This window comes from Bombina bombina, chromosome 3, assembly GCF_027579735.1.
Source record: "Bombina bombina isolate aBomBom1 chromosome 3, aBomBom1.pri, whole genome shotgun sequence".
NCBI classification, from domain to species: domain Eukaryota; kingdom Metazoa; phylum Chordata; class Amphibia; order Anura; family Bombinatoridae; genus Bombina; species Bombina bombina.
Window position 1 is genome coordinate 1,105,584,184 of NC_069501.1, and position 15,916 is coordinate 1,105,600,099.

At 37.1% G+C, this 15,916-nt stretch overlaps 1 protein-coding gene across 1 annotated transcript in view; it reads right to left on the reverse strand.

Annotated features, from left to right (window-relative positions):
* PDS5B (PDS5 cohesin associated factor B) overlaps positions 1–15,916 on the reverse strand; it is an 890,287-nt gene that overhangs the window by 474,519 nt on the left and 399,852 nt on the right. Inside the window, exon 12 of the mRNA XM_053708457.1 lies at positions 5,988–6,139. Within this exon, the coding sequence (XP_053564432.1) occupies positions 5,988–6,139 (152 nt within the window). The remainder of the gene's footprint in view (positions 1–5,987; positions 6,140–15,916) is intronic.

Consider the following 15,916-nt stretch of genomic DNA (forward strand, 5'->3'; position numbering starts at 1 on the left):
AAACGATTAAACATGCCAGCAAACGTTTTATATTGCACATTAATCAGAGTATATACCTCTGATAGCAAGCCTGATACTAGTCGCTATTAAATCACTGTATTTAGGCTTTAACTTACATTAATCCGGTATCAGCAGCATTTTCTAGCAAATTCCATCCCTAGAAAAACTTAACTGCACATACCTTATTGCAGGATACCCTGCACGCCATTCTCCCTCTGAAGTTACCTCACTCCTCAGACATATGTGAGAATAGCAGTGGATCTTAGTTACTTCTGCTAAGATCATAGAAAAATGCAGGCAGATTCTTCTTCTAAATGCTGCCTGAGAAAAAAATAGTACACTCCGGTACCATTTAAAAACAAACTTTTGATTGAAGAAAAAACTAACTATATTTTACCACTTTCCTCTTACTACCTCCAGCTATGATGAGAGCTTGCAAGAGAATGACTGGATATGGCAGTTAGGGGAGGAGCTATATAGCAGCTCTGCTGTGGGTGATCCTCTTGCAACTTTCTGTTGGGAAGGAGAATATCCCACAAGTAATGGATGATCCGTGGACTGGATACACCTAACAAGAGAAACTAAATTTATCTAAGCAGCATATGGAAACTATTAAAAAAACTTGAAGCAAATAATCACCTCACTATAAAACCAGCTGACAAAGGGAGAACTATAACGCAGAAAATAATCATCTACTAAGTGACCAGACAACATATTTGAAGCTTCGGAATAACCCTGTAGAACACTTCCAAAAAGAACTCGGAGAACTGCTAGAAGGAGCCAAAACATCAGGTATACTAGATGACAAGGAGTATAGATACTTGGATATACAACACCCTATAACACCAATACTGCATCATTTGCCAAAGATACATAAAACCCTCCAAGATCCTCCAGGTCGACCAATAATCTCCGGGATAGGATCTCTTACGAGTAATCTTTCAGAATACGTTGATCAACATCTACAAAAATACGTAAAGGTTCTTTCCTCGTACCTAAGAGATTCTACTCAGATCCTAAACATTCTAGACAACATCCCATAGGAGAAAGGTTATATTATGGCGACATGTGATGTAGCTGCTTTATACACAAGCATACCACATAAGGAGGGTCGTGAAGCAATAAAATCATTTTTGAATAAGGATCCATCAATGCCGAAAGATCAAGCTAAATTTATATTGGATAGCATCCAATATATCTTGAAACATAACTACTTCTGCAATGAGGGGACATACTACCAACAAATTTGCGGTAAAGCCATGGGGACCAGGTTCGCGCTCAGCTATGCTAACTTGTACATGGGAAGATGGGAGAGCATCTTTTGTGATTCATGTCCAGCGAGCGCGGACCTGGTCCTATACCGCAGATATATTGACGATATACTGATTATATGGAAGGGCATGGCCCAGGATCTCATTTATACAATAGAAATCATGAATCAAAACATCTTCAATTTAAAGTTTACTCATACATGGAGTCGACAAGAAGTCATCTTTTTAGACCTGAAAATAGAAGTCATGAATGGCAAATGGGAAACATCAACACATTTTAAACCAGTCGATAGTAACAACTACATCCATTATTTAAGTTGCCATCATGAAAAATGGAAAAATAATATTGCAAAAGGCCAATTCCTAAGGGTCCGAAAAAATTGCTCAAACATCACTAAATGGGAAGAACAAGCCAACCGACTAAAAGAAAAATATGTGGAATGGGGCTATAAAGAGGAATACCTGGATCTTAAGATGGAGGAAGTACGACAGGTGGAGAGAAAAGAGCTAACTAAATACAAAGATCGTAAAAAAAACAGAAACAGAAGAAATACTAAATATTCCCATGATTACGGAGTATAGCAGTAATCGGTATATCATAGAAAAAATCTTTAAGAAACATTGGTCCCTGTTGAAAGATGATGACATTATTGGAGATAAACTCCCTAACCAACCTAAATTTGTCTACAGAAAAACGGGAAATCTGAAAAACAGATTGGCACCAAGTTTGCAACGGAAGAAAAAAACCAGGAATACATGATATACATGGGAAATTAATTAAGGGCTTTTATCCATGTCCCACCTGTAAAGCATGCAAAAGAGGTAGCAAGACCAAGAAATTCCAATCACACCAGACTGGGGAAGAATATGCCATTACAGATCTAATAAGATGCCATGATAAAGGAATCATCTACCTCATAGAATGTTCATGTGGTCTCCAATATGTCGGCCAAACATCAAGAAGCCTCAAAGACAGGCTAAGAGAACACATATTGTTGATTGAAAAACTGAACATGGACACAATATTATATAAACACTTCACAACCAAACATAAAGGCAATATACAAGATATGAAATTTACTGGCATACAAAAAGTTACAAAAAACTGGAGAGGTGGTGACTTTAAGAGCCTTCTTAAAGCAGAGTCCAAATGGATCTTTTAACTAGATTTCTTACATCCAAAAGGTTTGAATAACAAAGAGGACCTTTCACACCTCCTAGATTTATGAATTTATTTCCCCCCCAGTTCTGTTGATAGATTCAGATACCCTCCACTATTCCCAACCTAACATCCTGGGATATTTCCACTCCCTCTATGTATAACCCCCACCACACTGTCCACATTGATGTTATATAGGTAGTTTTGGCTTACTATATCTTCTCATTATCTTTATTCAAACATAAGGTCTCTGTTGTCTATCATGTTACTAAGCAACACAGTTTTATTCCCTTGGTCCCTCTCCAAGGAAAGTCCTATTACCCCCCATTCATCTTTTATGGGTTTTATCTTTTGAGGTCTATGTCTGACCATTAGCTGCAACTTTCATGATTTCTATTGGCTCCCTCTGTGGTCTAACATTTCATCTTATAACTAACATCCTAGCCTCATGTCCCCTTGGGCTGCATCACTTATATACAACTACCTAATTCACTTTAGTATTTTATTACACTTATACTTGTAGGTCACACCCATGTTCATAGCTTGGGTTATTAAACTTACTCCAAGATATGCATTAGATATGTACAGGTACTTAGCATCATCATGTTCATTTTTTGGGTTAATATACCCGGACTAAGACTCTTGCTGTTATTATACTTTTTATCCTATTTCAAATCATCAGGCGTGTATTTAGACATCCATTCTAATTGTAGTTATCCTCTTGTAGTAGGACCCCCGCAAGTTCCTCATTTTGACATTTAAGGATTGACACATCCACTTGTAATTTTTTGCTATTACACCCCTCCTGCTAGTCATCATTGCTTCTGTAGTCATCCTATTGGAGCAGGATCCCTGTTATTTTTAGGATTTAGCATTTAAATATGCATTTCAGTCAGTTTATGAACTTTCGTGCTAGGAATCCATGACTTTGAGTTTTATGAAATTACAGCAGCCATAATGTTTCCATTGTCAACCTCTTTTTACCATATAGCTCTAGTACCATTATAGAGGTACACTATCCTCTCTCTTTAGTCATATGAAATCGTATAATATCTTCCTTCAATCCATTTCAGGTATTAACAGATTGACTGTATTCTAGGTCGCAAGTATTAAACTAGTTATCTGAAATCACACTATTGATTCACATTACGGCTTTACCCACATCATATATACTGCTCATTGTGTATATCTGTGTGTATATATATATATATATATATATATATATTTTTTTTTTTTTCTTGTAAATGCATCGAATAATATTCCCACTATATAGGTGGCTATATAAAACTAAGCATATATATATATATATATATATATATATATATATATATATATATATATATATATATATATATATATATATATATATATAAAAGCATTTGTCCTATCTCTACTATCTCTCCTCTATATATAAAGTAATCTATAGAAGAGATTCTTGTCACTCAAGAAAATTTGATCTAGTCATAAATGTGTATTATCATTACTTTCTGCATTTTGGTACGAATTGATGTTACAAGAAGAAATTTAGTAGAGGCAGCCATTCATTGGCTGCTGCAAGCATACACCACGATTGGCATAGCAACTTATGTTGGCAAAATATCAGCACAAAAAAAGCTGGCATATAAAGCCTCCTATTGGTTGCCTTAGTCACATGGTGTAAATAAACCATGAAAGCAGAAGGCACGTAATTACAACCCCCTGATTGGCTGATGTGCTATCCATATGACATAACCTGACATGTACGTAATTTCTTCTAGGCAACATCACCATCCGTTAGTCTAAGATGCTGGAATACATATAAAGCAATATCCACTAAGATATAAATATGGGCATTAAACGAAATTCCCTAACTATATAAGTGACAAGGTTTACAATTGTTACCACTTCAGGTATTACATTTCCGGTTTAGATCAAAGATCACAGATACGCCCACTATTATAAGGGTATTTAAAGGCACTATTAGGACTAACTTACCAGTCTTGATAAAGGCCTGTGTCATAGGGCCGAAACGCGTTGACCCACTGGTAAGAATCACTTCAAGGATATTCTTCTATGAACATATTACGCTATGTTAAAAAAAAATTTACAGGGACGTTTGACATTGAATTAGCAGCTGATCGTGATCAGGGATTTGCCTAGGGATCATCACCATCAACTTCTAAGGTTTTTTCTGTTACAATTGACTTCATTTATTTAGATTACAAAATTGTTTTTGTTCTATGATCATCACTAACATTTTTTGAACATCACCATCATTTTCATTTTTTGATCATCATCATTTTCATTTTTTTCACCAACGTTACATTTTTTCATTTTTCATTTTTGATTTGTTTCTTATTGATTGTGTCACTTCCCATCATTATCATTTTTTACATTTTTCTCCATTTTTGCATTTTTTGCACTGACTGTGCCACCTTGCTCACTCCCCTTCTTCACCATTTTTACTATTTGAAGACGTTTTTAATCACATCTGTTATCACATTTTATTATTTTTTAAAATCATTATTCCATTTCAATCATTGTGTTCACCTCAGGATATTCACTTTATAATTGGTCCCTGCAAAGTATTGCAAGTACTGAATACCAATCAAGTCAACCCACTCATCAGATTATTCTTTTTAACCTTTTATCTGTTTGTTTTATCATGGATCCATGAATTCAATACAACTGTGAATTTTATATTGTTTTTATTGTATGTTTTATGTGCTTCTATGTATTAAATCAGTGTTGTTACTTTTAAACATGAACAATCTTTTCTACTGCTGATTTTTTAACATGATGAACACTTATCCACTGCTGATATTGCTACTATTACATTAATCTTACTCAGCTGACATTCTCATACACCTCTGAGTGCTCCTGATATTGTCACTATTACACTAATCCTACTCAGCTGACATTCTCACACCTCTCTGAGTGCCCTTATCGTTCTGTCACTTCCTATCCTTAGCCTTTGGCGCTGTACACAATATTCTCATTGTCAATTAACTTTTTTGGGGGTTAGTTAGGACCACTCTTGTGCACAGCTTAGGGTTATATCTCAGGCAGCGCTTGGTTACAACCACCCCCCTTTTTTAAAAAAACCTTTGTCGCCAAGGGTAACAGGATTCGCGTTATAATCGGCGTGACTTTGCGCCTAAAAATTTTGCATCAACAAAGAAGAATGACGTGGGCACAGCTAGACCCCAATCCTTAAAATCCATAAAAGGATTAAATTCTTTAGACAATAACTTCGCACAACCTCCATTGACAGAGGCAAAGAGAATGACTGGGGGTTATGGGTAAAGCAGTTACACTTAACAGCTTTGCTGGGGTGCTCTTTGCCTCCTTCTACTGTCCAGACGTTGAATATCCCACTAGTAATTAAAATGACGTGATGGACTCTCCATGTCATGGGAAAGAAATACAAAGATTTTGTTTACCATCACTTTAAGATTAATCACACATTTCAACTGCAGCTTCTTAATCTTCCTACCTTCAAACATTTACTGTAATGGTTAACTTAAAATAGAAATAATATTAAAGGGAGTCTTACCCAATATTAAAAAGAGTCTTACCTATCATCAATACTGTTTTGGTAATATATATGAAGAAGTTTATCTTTAATCCATGAGATTTGTTTTGCAGACTCTTTTCCAGCTTCTGCCTGCAGTGCATATTTCTTGTAGATTTGTGCAAGTCCCATCATTGCTTCTTTTCTTACTCTCCACTGGATGGTGTAGAGAGAGATCAAGAGGAAAGAAAAAAGCATCATCATGAAAAGTTAAATATGAATGTTACTACAATACAGTTTAAAGAAACGCTGGAGAAATATATTAAACTTTAGAGAACAATTTACATAGGGATTCAGAAAAACAGTAAAGTTTTACTTAAAAACAAAATATCCATATTTTAAATTAAACATGCAGCATTTTCTGTAGTTTTTACTACTCAGTTCATAAAATAATTTTAAAAAAAAAGCAACCTGGAAAAGAGTTTTAATAATGTTCCCATTACCATTGCACCAAATTAATTCAGCAATTTAATTCATCTAAAGAATTTGAAAAAGGACAGTGTGAACAAAATAGAATGTATTTTTTGTGATGTTTTCAATGAGAAAAACCAACAATAATGCATTTTGCCTGTGTAAAATCAATGACACCCTAAGGGTTTAAAACCAAGGATTGACAAGTTTGTTTAAAACTCAGGATCCAGAAAATGTTGTGTGTTGCCAAATTTTCACTAGTCTCTGACAAGTAAAACACATTTTGCTTTATTTTTCTGTCAAAATGGACTAGTAAGTTTTACTTCTAAGTAACTTCACTTCCCTAAAAGTGCTATTTTTCCACCTATGTATACGGTTGCAAATACGTATATCTGTTTTTTTAGTTCACTATTTTTTTATACTGCTTACTATGATATGGATTGCTCCACTAATAATCCCTGGAACAGTCATGTTTCACTATAGGCTCTCCCACTACTTGTAAAAGAGTAGAAGATAAGCTAATTAATGCATTCATTGGTTGCTTGAGAGGTCATTCACAAGAGGCCGTTCAAAAGGGACTTACTGTTTTGCTCTATAAGTGAAAATCAATGTTTACATGTTCATCTTAGTTACTAAGTGCCTTAGTTCCTTATTTTAATTAAAGGCATGTGAAAATCAAACTTTCTTTAATAATTCAAACAGAGCATACAGTTTTAGAAAACCTTCAAAATGTACTTATATTTTCAAATCTGCTTCATTATCTTGATATCCTTTGTTGAAGGACCAGCAATGCCCTACTGGGAGCAAGCCAATGAAAAACAAAATTGATGCTTACCTGATAAATGTCTTTCTTTCTGGGCATGGAGAGTCCACGATTTCCAATTACTAGAGGGATATTAAACTCCTGGCCAGCAGGAGGCCACAAAGAGCACAAAGAGTGTCACTTCCCTTACACATAATCCCCAGTCATTCGGCCCGAAGGAAAATGGAAAAAGAAGATAACACAAGGGTATAGAAGGTGCCTGAGGTTTATACCAAAATTGCCTTCTTAAATTAAATAAGGGCAGGATCTGAACTCTCCATACCCAGAAATAAATATTTATCAGGTAAGCATAAATTCTGTTTTCTTTACTATGGCATGGAGAGTGCACAATTTCCAATTACTAGTGGGAACCAATACCCAAGCTAGAGGACACAGAATGAAAGAGAGGGAGAACAAGACAGGCGGACCTAAACAGAAGGCACCACCACTTGAAGAACTTGTCTCCCAGAGGAAGCCTCAGCCGAGGCCAAATGATCAAATTTGTAGGATTTGGAAAAAGTGTGCAATGAGGACCAAATGGCTGCCTTGCAGATTTCCTCCACAGATGTTTAATTTTTGAAAGCCCATAAAGAAGAAACAGGCCTAGTGGAATGAGCTGTAATTCTCTCAGGAGGCTATTGTTCAGCTGTCTCATAAGCTAACCTGATAACACTTCTCAACCAAAGAGAAAGAGTTACCAGTGAAAACAATTAACAGGGCAGTAGATTGCCGAAAAACAAATTATGCTTACCTGATAATTTCCTTTTCTTCTGATGGAGAGTCCACAGCTGCATTTTTTACTTTTGGGAAATAAGAACCTGGCCACCAGGAGGAGGCAAAGACAACCCAGCCAAAGGCTTAAATACTCCTCCCACTCCCCTCATCCACAAGTTATTCTAACGAGGAACAAGTAACAGTAGAAGAAATATCAGGGTGAAAGGTGCCGGAAGAATAATAAGGACGCCCCACATAAAATTATCAGGTAAGCATAATTTATGTTTTTCTTCTTAAATGGAAAGAGTCCACAGCTGCATTAGTTACTTTTGGGAAAACAATACCAAAGCTTAAGAGGATACTGAATGCCAAGACTGGAGGGTACAACAGGTGGCCCATACTGAGGGCACCAGGCCTGAACCTATACCCAAAAAAAAAAAATCCCACGTCGTCGTCCGAAGCAGAGGAATTTTTTTCAAAGGAAAAGCCCCAGTGACACTGACTCGCAGCCAGTCAAGAGCCAAATTTGAGACCACAAACGGACTCGACTGAGCCAACAGTCCACCAAGAGACTCCGTTGCCCAACCGGTCTCCCACCACTCACCCTTTACAAATGAAGGGTAAACCAGCCGAAAACCCAAAGGGAACAAAACTAAGGAGGACCGAGGAAACCAAAAAGTACCTCAATGCAAAAAAAAAAGCACCTCCAAGAGTGGGCCCAGGAATCAGAGACCCAAATGAACCCAAACAGGGAAGGAGGCCACGCCTATACCAGGCAAAACCCGGAATAATACCGGGCAAGGAGACCGAAAAGACATCTCTCCAACATCCTGCAAGCATGGAACGCAACTAAAGAGGCAAAGTCCTTCCAGTGCGTGCCCATAGAATACCAAAGTATTCGGCCATGAAAGAGCGTGTAAAAAACCAAGGCAAAATCCCAAGTTTGAGAACACAGAGGGACCTAAAACATGAATGTTCTTGTAACACACGGCTAATCCCCCTTGAGAGACTCAAGACGCTGCCCATCTTATCAACCTCTATTGAAGAAGGCTGAGTAGACCTCGCCGGGGATCAAAATTGCAACCCTCGGTTTGCTACAGTGCAGAGTAGGCACAGTGCATTAGCAGTCATCAAGAAACAGACCGCACAAAACAGCCTCCGAGAGGGGGCAAGCTCCAGGCAACCTAAGTCTCCAGACCTATTCACAGGTCCCTAAAAAGGGGAACACAAAGCCTCCATCAAGGCCCCCCAAGGAGGAGAATTACCCTCAGAACCCGAAGGAAGAGGAAACTGTCTCCTGTCAAAGGAGCAAGGAGAAAGGAAAAACATAATTTATGTAAGAACTTACCTGATAAATTCATTTCTTTCATATTAGCAAGAGTCCATGAGCTAGTGACGTATGGGATATACATTCCTACCAGGAGGGGCAAAGTTTCCCAAACCTCAAAATGCCTATAAATACACCCCTCACCACACCCACAAATCAGTTTAACGCATAGCCAAGAAGTGGGGTGATAAGAAAAAAGTGTGAAAGCATAAAAAAATAAGGAATTGGAATAACTGTTTTATACAAAAAAATCATAACCACCACAAAAAAAGGGTGGGCCTCATGGACTCTTGCTAATATGAAAGAAATGAATTTATCAGGTAAGTTCTTACATAAATTATGTTTTCTTTCATGTAATTAGCAAGAGTCCATGAGCTAGTGACGTATGGGATAATGACTACCCAAGATGTGGATCTTCCACGCAAGAGTCACTAGAGAGGGAGGGATAAAATAAAGACAGCCAATTCCGCTGAAAATAATCCACACCCAAAATAAAGTTTAAATCTTATAATGAAAAAAACTGAAATTATAAGCAGAAGAATCAAACTGAAACAGCTGCCTGAAGTACTTTTCTACCAAAAACTGCTTCAGAAGAAGAAAACACATCAAAATGGTAGAATTTAGTAAAAGTATGCAAAGAAGACCAAGTTGCTGCTTTGCAAATCTGATCAACCGAAGCTTCATTCCTAAACGCCCAGGAAGTAGAAACTGATCTAGTAGAATCAGCTGTAATCCTTTGAGGCGGAGTTTTACCCGACTCGACATAAGCATGATGAATTAAAGATTTCAACCAAGATGCCAAAGAAATGGCAGAGGCCTTCTGACCTTTCCTAGAACCGGAAACGATAACAAATAGACTAGAAGTCTTTCGGAAATTCTTAGTAGCTTCAACATAATATTTCAAAGCTCTAACTACATCCAAAGAATGCAATGATTTCTCCTTAGAATTCTTAGGATTAGGACATAATGAAGGAACCAGGAGAGGTTTTGGAAATTTTTGGAGTGTAGGCGCAAGTGAATGCTTTTACCCCTGTCTTGATTATTCAGTATCCTTATCTAAGGGAATTGTATAAAAGATTTGTATAAAAGATTTGACACTTGTTTAAATAACAAATATATTTATTTGAAAAATAAGAAAAAAATCTCTTTAAAAATTCCAATACGGACTTTGTGACACGTGGTTTACAAGTTCTAATATGTCTTGTAACTAATAAGTGAAGTCTATGACTTGTGTTACAAGATTAATGGTATAGATGTATAGTAACAATATGTTTGGTAGCGAAATACTGTGGTACTAACAAAGAAAAGATTTCACCTACTGAGGCTATAAACAATACCTGATAAAAGCCCAGTTTTTTTACACCTCCCGCTTTTTGGATAAGCGGTAAAAGACGGATCAAAGCCTTCAAAGAAAAACACTTCCAATTTGTATCAACTCCAGCACTTCGGTCTATACCAACAGACCGTTACAAAGACTACCCACATCAAGAGGGAAACGGAGCTGCACACAGTCAGCGGAACTCGACATCCTCCAGCAAAAAAGAGCACAACAACTCGAACCAGGCTCCAGAATCGGTTAGGAGTACAGTAAGTCTTAACGCTCCTTACTCTAATACTTCCCTAGACCGTAGAGCTTTGGTCATTATAGTTCTTATCTCAACACATATTGACAGTGTTTAACACTCAAGGATACTGGCGCAAATAGGAGTGTCCAATATAAACCGACACAAATTATCAAAAAAAAAAAGCTTTTAAGAAAACGACTTTTAAACAACAAATCCACCGGTGGTTTTTCTTTTTCTTTTAATATTGATACTGAGTTACCAAAGAATACAAAAAAATTCCTGTGCAATTTAAATTGCCATACAATAGTCGGCCGACTACTAGCAAGTTTAAAATTGCAGAAATACAGTTTTAACCGTAAATATACAGTTTTACACTTTTGGCAATATATGTTTTATAATTGCAGAAATACAGTTTTAACCGTAAATATACATTTTTACATTTTTAGCAATATATGTTTTATGAAATATTTGTAAGACTTCAAGCAACAAATATTTGTAAGATTTTAAGCAACAAATGTCCAAACATTTTCCTTTCCTCTCTCATATGACAGTGATTTGTGTGAAAGCTAATAATTGCTGATACCAGGAACAAGCACCAAGAATAGTTTTCTATATATATAGTAAAACAAGAAATATTGGCAATAGCAAAACTCTACAAACATAAATTTGACTTTTTAGACTGTGTACTAGGTTTTCAATGCACTAGGTACAACACTCTAACGAGTCCTATTTTCAAAACATTTTCCCAACACATAGGTTGTTTCATTATATTTCTTATGAACATATTGTCACTAAACATATCATTACCAAACATATTGTTACTATACATCTATACCATTAATCTTGTAACACAAGTCATAGACTTCACTTATTAGTTACAAGACATATTAGAACTTGTAAACCACGTGTCACAAAGTCCATATTGGAATTTTTAAAGAGATTTTTTTCTTATTTTTCAAATAAATATATTTGTTATTTAAACAAGTGTCAAATCTTTTATACAAATCTTTTATACAATTCCCTTAGATAAGGATACTGAATAATCAAGACAGGGGTAAAAGCATTCACTTGCGCCTACACTCCAAAAATTTCCAAAACCTCTCCTGTACACCTAAGTAAGATATTTTTTGGGGAAAATATCCTAGGAGTAAAAGGCTTACCCCATTAGGCAGCGCAAAAAAGTTTTATACTTCACTCACCTAAACCATAATGAAGGAACCACAATTTCTCTACTAATGTTGTTAGAATTCACAACCTTAGGTAAAAATTTAAAAGAAGTTCGCAACACCGCCTTATCCTGATGAAAAATCAGAAAAGGAGACTCACAAGAAAGAGCAGATAATTCAGAAACTCTTCTGGCAGAAGAGATGGCCAAAAGGAACAAAACTTTCCAAGAAAGTAATTTAATGTCCAATGAATGCATAGGTTCAAACGGAGGAGCTTGAAGAGCCCCCAGAACCAAATTCAAACTCCAAGGAGGAGAAATTGACTTAATGACAGGTTTTATACGAATCAAAGCTTGTACAAAACAATGAATATCAGGAAGATTAGCAATCTTTCTGTGAAAAAGAACAGAAAGAGCAGAGATTTGTCCTTTCAAGGAACTTGCAGACAAACCTTTATCCAAACCATCCTGAAGAAACTGTAAAATTCTCGGAATTCTAAAAGAATGCCAGGAAAAATGATGAGAAAGACACCAAGAAATATAAGTCTTCCAGACTCTATAATATATCTCCCTAGATACGGATTTAGGAGCCTGTAACATAGTATTAATCACAGAGTCAGAGAAACCTCTTTGACTAAGAATCAAGCGTTCAATCTCCATACCTTTAAATTTAAGGATTTGAGATCCTGATGGAAAAAAGGACCTTGCGACAGAAGGTCTGGTCTTAACGGAAGAGTCCACGGTTGGCAAGAGGCCATCCGGACAAGATCCGCATACCAAAACCTGTGAGGCCATGCTGGAGCTACCAGCAGAACAAACGAGCATTCCTTCAGAATCGTGGAGATTACTCTTGGAAGAAGAACTAGAGGCGGAAAGATATAGGCAGGATGATACTTCCAAGGAAGTGACAATGCATCCACTGCTTCCGCTTGAGGATCCCTGGATCTGGACAGATACCTGGGAAATTTCTTGTTTAGATGAGAGGCCATCAGATCTATTTCTGGAAGTCCCCACATTTGAACAATCTGAAGAAATACCTCTGGGTGAAGAGACCATTCGCCCGGATGTAACGTTTGGCGACTGAGATAATCCGCTTCCCAATTGTCTATACCTGGGATATGAACCGCAGAAACTAGACAGGAGCTGGATTCCGCCCATACCAGAATTCGAGATACTTCTTTCATGGCCAGAGGACTGTGAGTCCCTCCTTGATGATTGATGTATGCCACAGTTGTGACATTGTCTGTCTGAAAACAAATGAACGATTCTCTCTTTAGAAGAGGCCAAGACTGAAGAGCTCTGAAAATTGCACGGAGTTCCAAAATATTGATTGGTAATCTCACCTCCTGAGATTCCCAAACCCCTTGTGCTGTCAGAGACCCCCAAACAGCTCCCCAACCTGTCAGACTTGCATCTGTTGAAATTACAGTCCAGGTCGGAAGAACAAAAGAAGCCCCCTGAACTAAACGATGGTGATCTGTCCACCACGTCAGAGAGTGTCGTACAATCGATTTTAAAGATATTAATTGAGATATCTTTGTGTAATCCCTGCACCACTGGTTCAGCATACAGAGCTGAAGAGGTCGCATGTGAAAACGAGCAAAGGGAATCGCGTCCGATGCAGCAGTCATAAGACCTAGAATTTCCATGCATAAGGCTACTGAAGGGAATGATTGTGATTGAAGGTTTCGACAAGCTGAGATCAATTTTAGACGTCTCGTCAGTCAAAGACAGAGTCATGGACACTGAATATATCTGGAAACCTAAAAAGGTTACCCTTGTCTGAGGAATCAATGAACTTTTCGGTAAATTGATCCTCCAACCATGATCTTGAAGAAACAACACAAGTCGATTCGTATGAGATTCTGCTAAATGTGAAGACTGAGCAAGTACCAAGATATCGTCCAAATAAGGAAATACCACAATACCCTGTTCTCTGATTACAGACAGAAGGGCACCGAGAACCTTTGTAAAAATTCTTGGAGCTGTTGCTAGGCCAAACGGCAGAGCCACAAACTGGTAATGCTTGTCTAGGAAAGAGAATCTCAGAAACTGATAGTGATCTGGATGAATCGGAATATGCAAATATGCATCCTGTAAATCTATTGTGGACATATAATGCCCTTGCTGAACAAAAGGCAGGATAGTCCTTATAGTTACCATTTTGAATGTTGGTATCCTTACATAACGATTCAATATTTTTAGATCCAGAACTGGTCTGAAGGAATTCTCCTTCTTTGGTACAATGAAGAGATTTGAATAAAACCCCAGCCCCTGTTCCAGAACTGGAACTGGCATAATTACTCCAGCCAACTCTAGATCTGAAACACATTTTAGAAATGCTTGAGCCTTCGCTGGATTTACTGGGACACGGGAAAGAAAAAATCTCTTTGCAGGAGGCCTTATCTTAGATTGTGAATTGAATTGATCCAAATTTCTTTGAAAAATTGTAATCTGCCCCCTACCAGCTGGGCTGGAATGAGGGCCGCACCTTCATGTGGACTTGGGAGCTGGCTTTGATTTTCTGAAAGGCTTGGATTTATTCCAGACTGGAGATGGTTTCCAAACTGATACCGCTCCTGTGGGTGAAGGATCAGGCTTTTGTTCCTTATTGTGACGAAAGGAACGAAAACGATTATTAGACCTAAATTTACCTTTAGACCTTTTATCCTGTGGTAAAAAAGTTGCTTTCCCTCCAGTAACAGTTGAGATAATAGAATCCAACTGAGAACCAAATAATTTATTACCCTGGAAAGAAAGGGAAAGCAAAGTTGACTTAGAAGACATATCAGCATTCCAAGTTTTAAGCCATAAAGCTCTTCTAGCTAAAATAGCTAGAGACATATACCTGACATCAACTCTAATGATATCAAAGATGGCATCACAAATAAAGTTATTAGCATGTTGAAGAAGATTAACAATGCTATGAGAATTATGATCTGTTACTTGTTGCGCTAAAGCTTCTAACCAAAAAGTTGAAGCTGCAGCAACATCCGCTAAAGATATAGCAGGTCTAAGAAGATTACCTGAACATAAATGAGCTTTTCTTAGAAAGGATTCAATCTTCCTATCTAAAGGATCCTTAAAGGAAGTACTATCTGCCGTAGGAATAGTAGTACGTTTAGCAAGAGTAGAGACAGCCCCATCAACTTTAGGGATTTTGTCCCAAAATTCTAATTTGTCAGATGGCACAGGATATAATTGCTTAAAACGTTTAGAAGGAGTAAATGAATTACCCAAATTATTCCATTCCCTGGAGATTACCTCAGAAATAGCATCAGGGACAGGAAAAACTTCTGGAATAACTACAAGAGATTTAAAAACCTTATTTAAACGTTTAGATTTAGTATCAAGAGGACCAGAATCCTCTATTTCTAATGCAATTAAGACTTCTTTAAGTAAGGAACGAATAAATTCCATTTGAAATAAATATGAAGATTTATCAGCATCAACCTCTGAGACAGAATCCTCTGAACCAGAGGAACCATTATCAGAATCAGAATGATGATGTTCATTTAAAAATTCATCTGAAAAATGAGAAGTTTTAAAAGACCTTTTACGTTTACTAGAAGGAGGAATAACAGACATAGCCTTCTTAATGGATTTAGAAACAAAATCTCTTATATTAACAGGAACACTCTGAGAATTAGATGTTGACGGAACAGCAACAGGTAATGTAACATTACTAAAGGAAATATCTGCATTAACAAGTTTGTCATGACATTCATTACAAACAGCTGGAGGAACAGATACCACAAGTTTGCAGCAGATACACTTAACTTTGGTAGATCCAGCACCAAGCAGCGTTTTTCCAGAAGTATCTTCTGACTCAGTGTCAATCTGGGACATCTTGCAATATGTAATAGAAAAAACAACATATAAAGCAAAATTGATCAAATTCCTTAAATGACAGTTTCAGGAATGGGAAAAAATGCCAGTGAACAAGCAT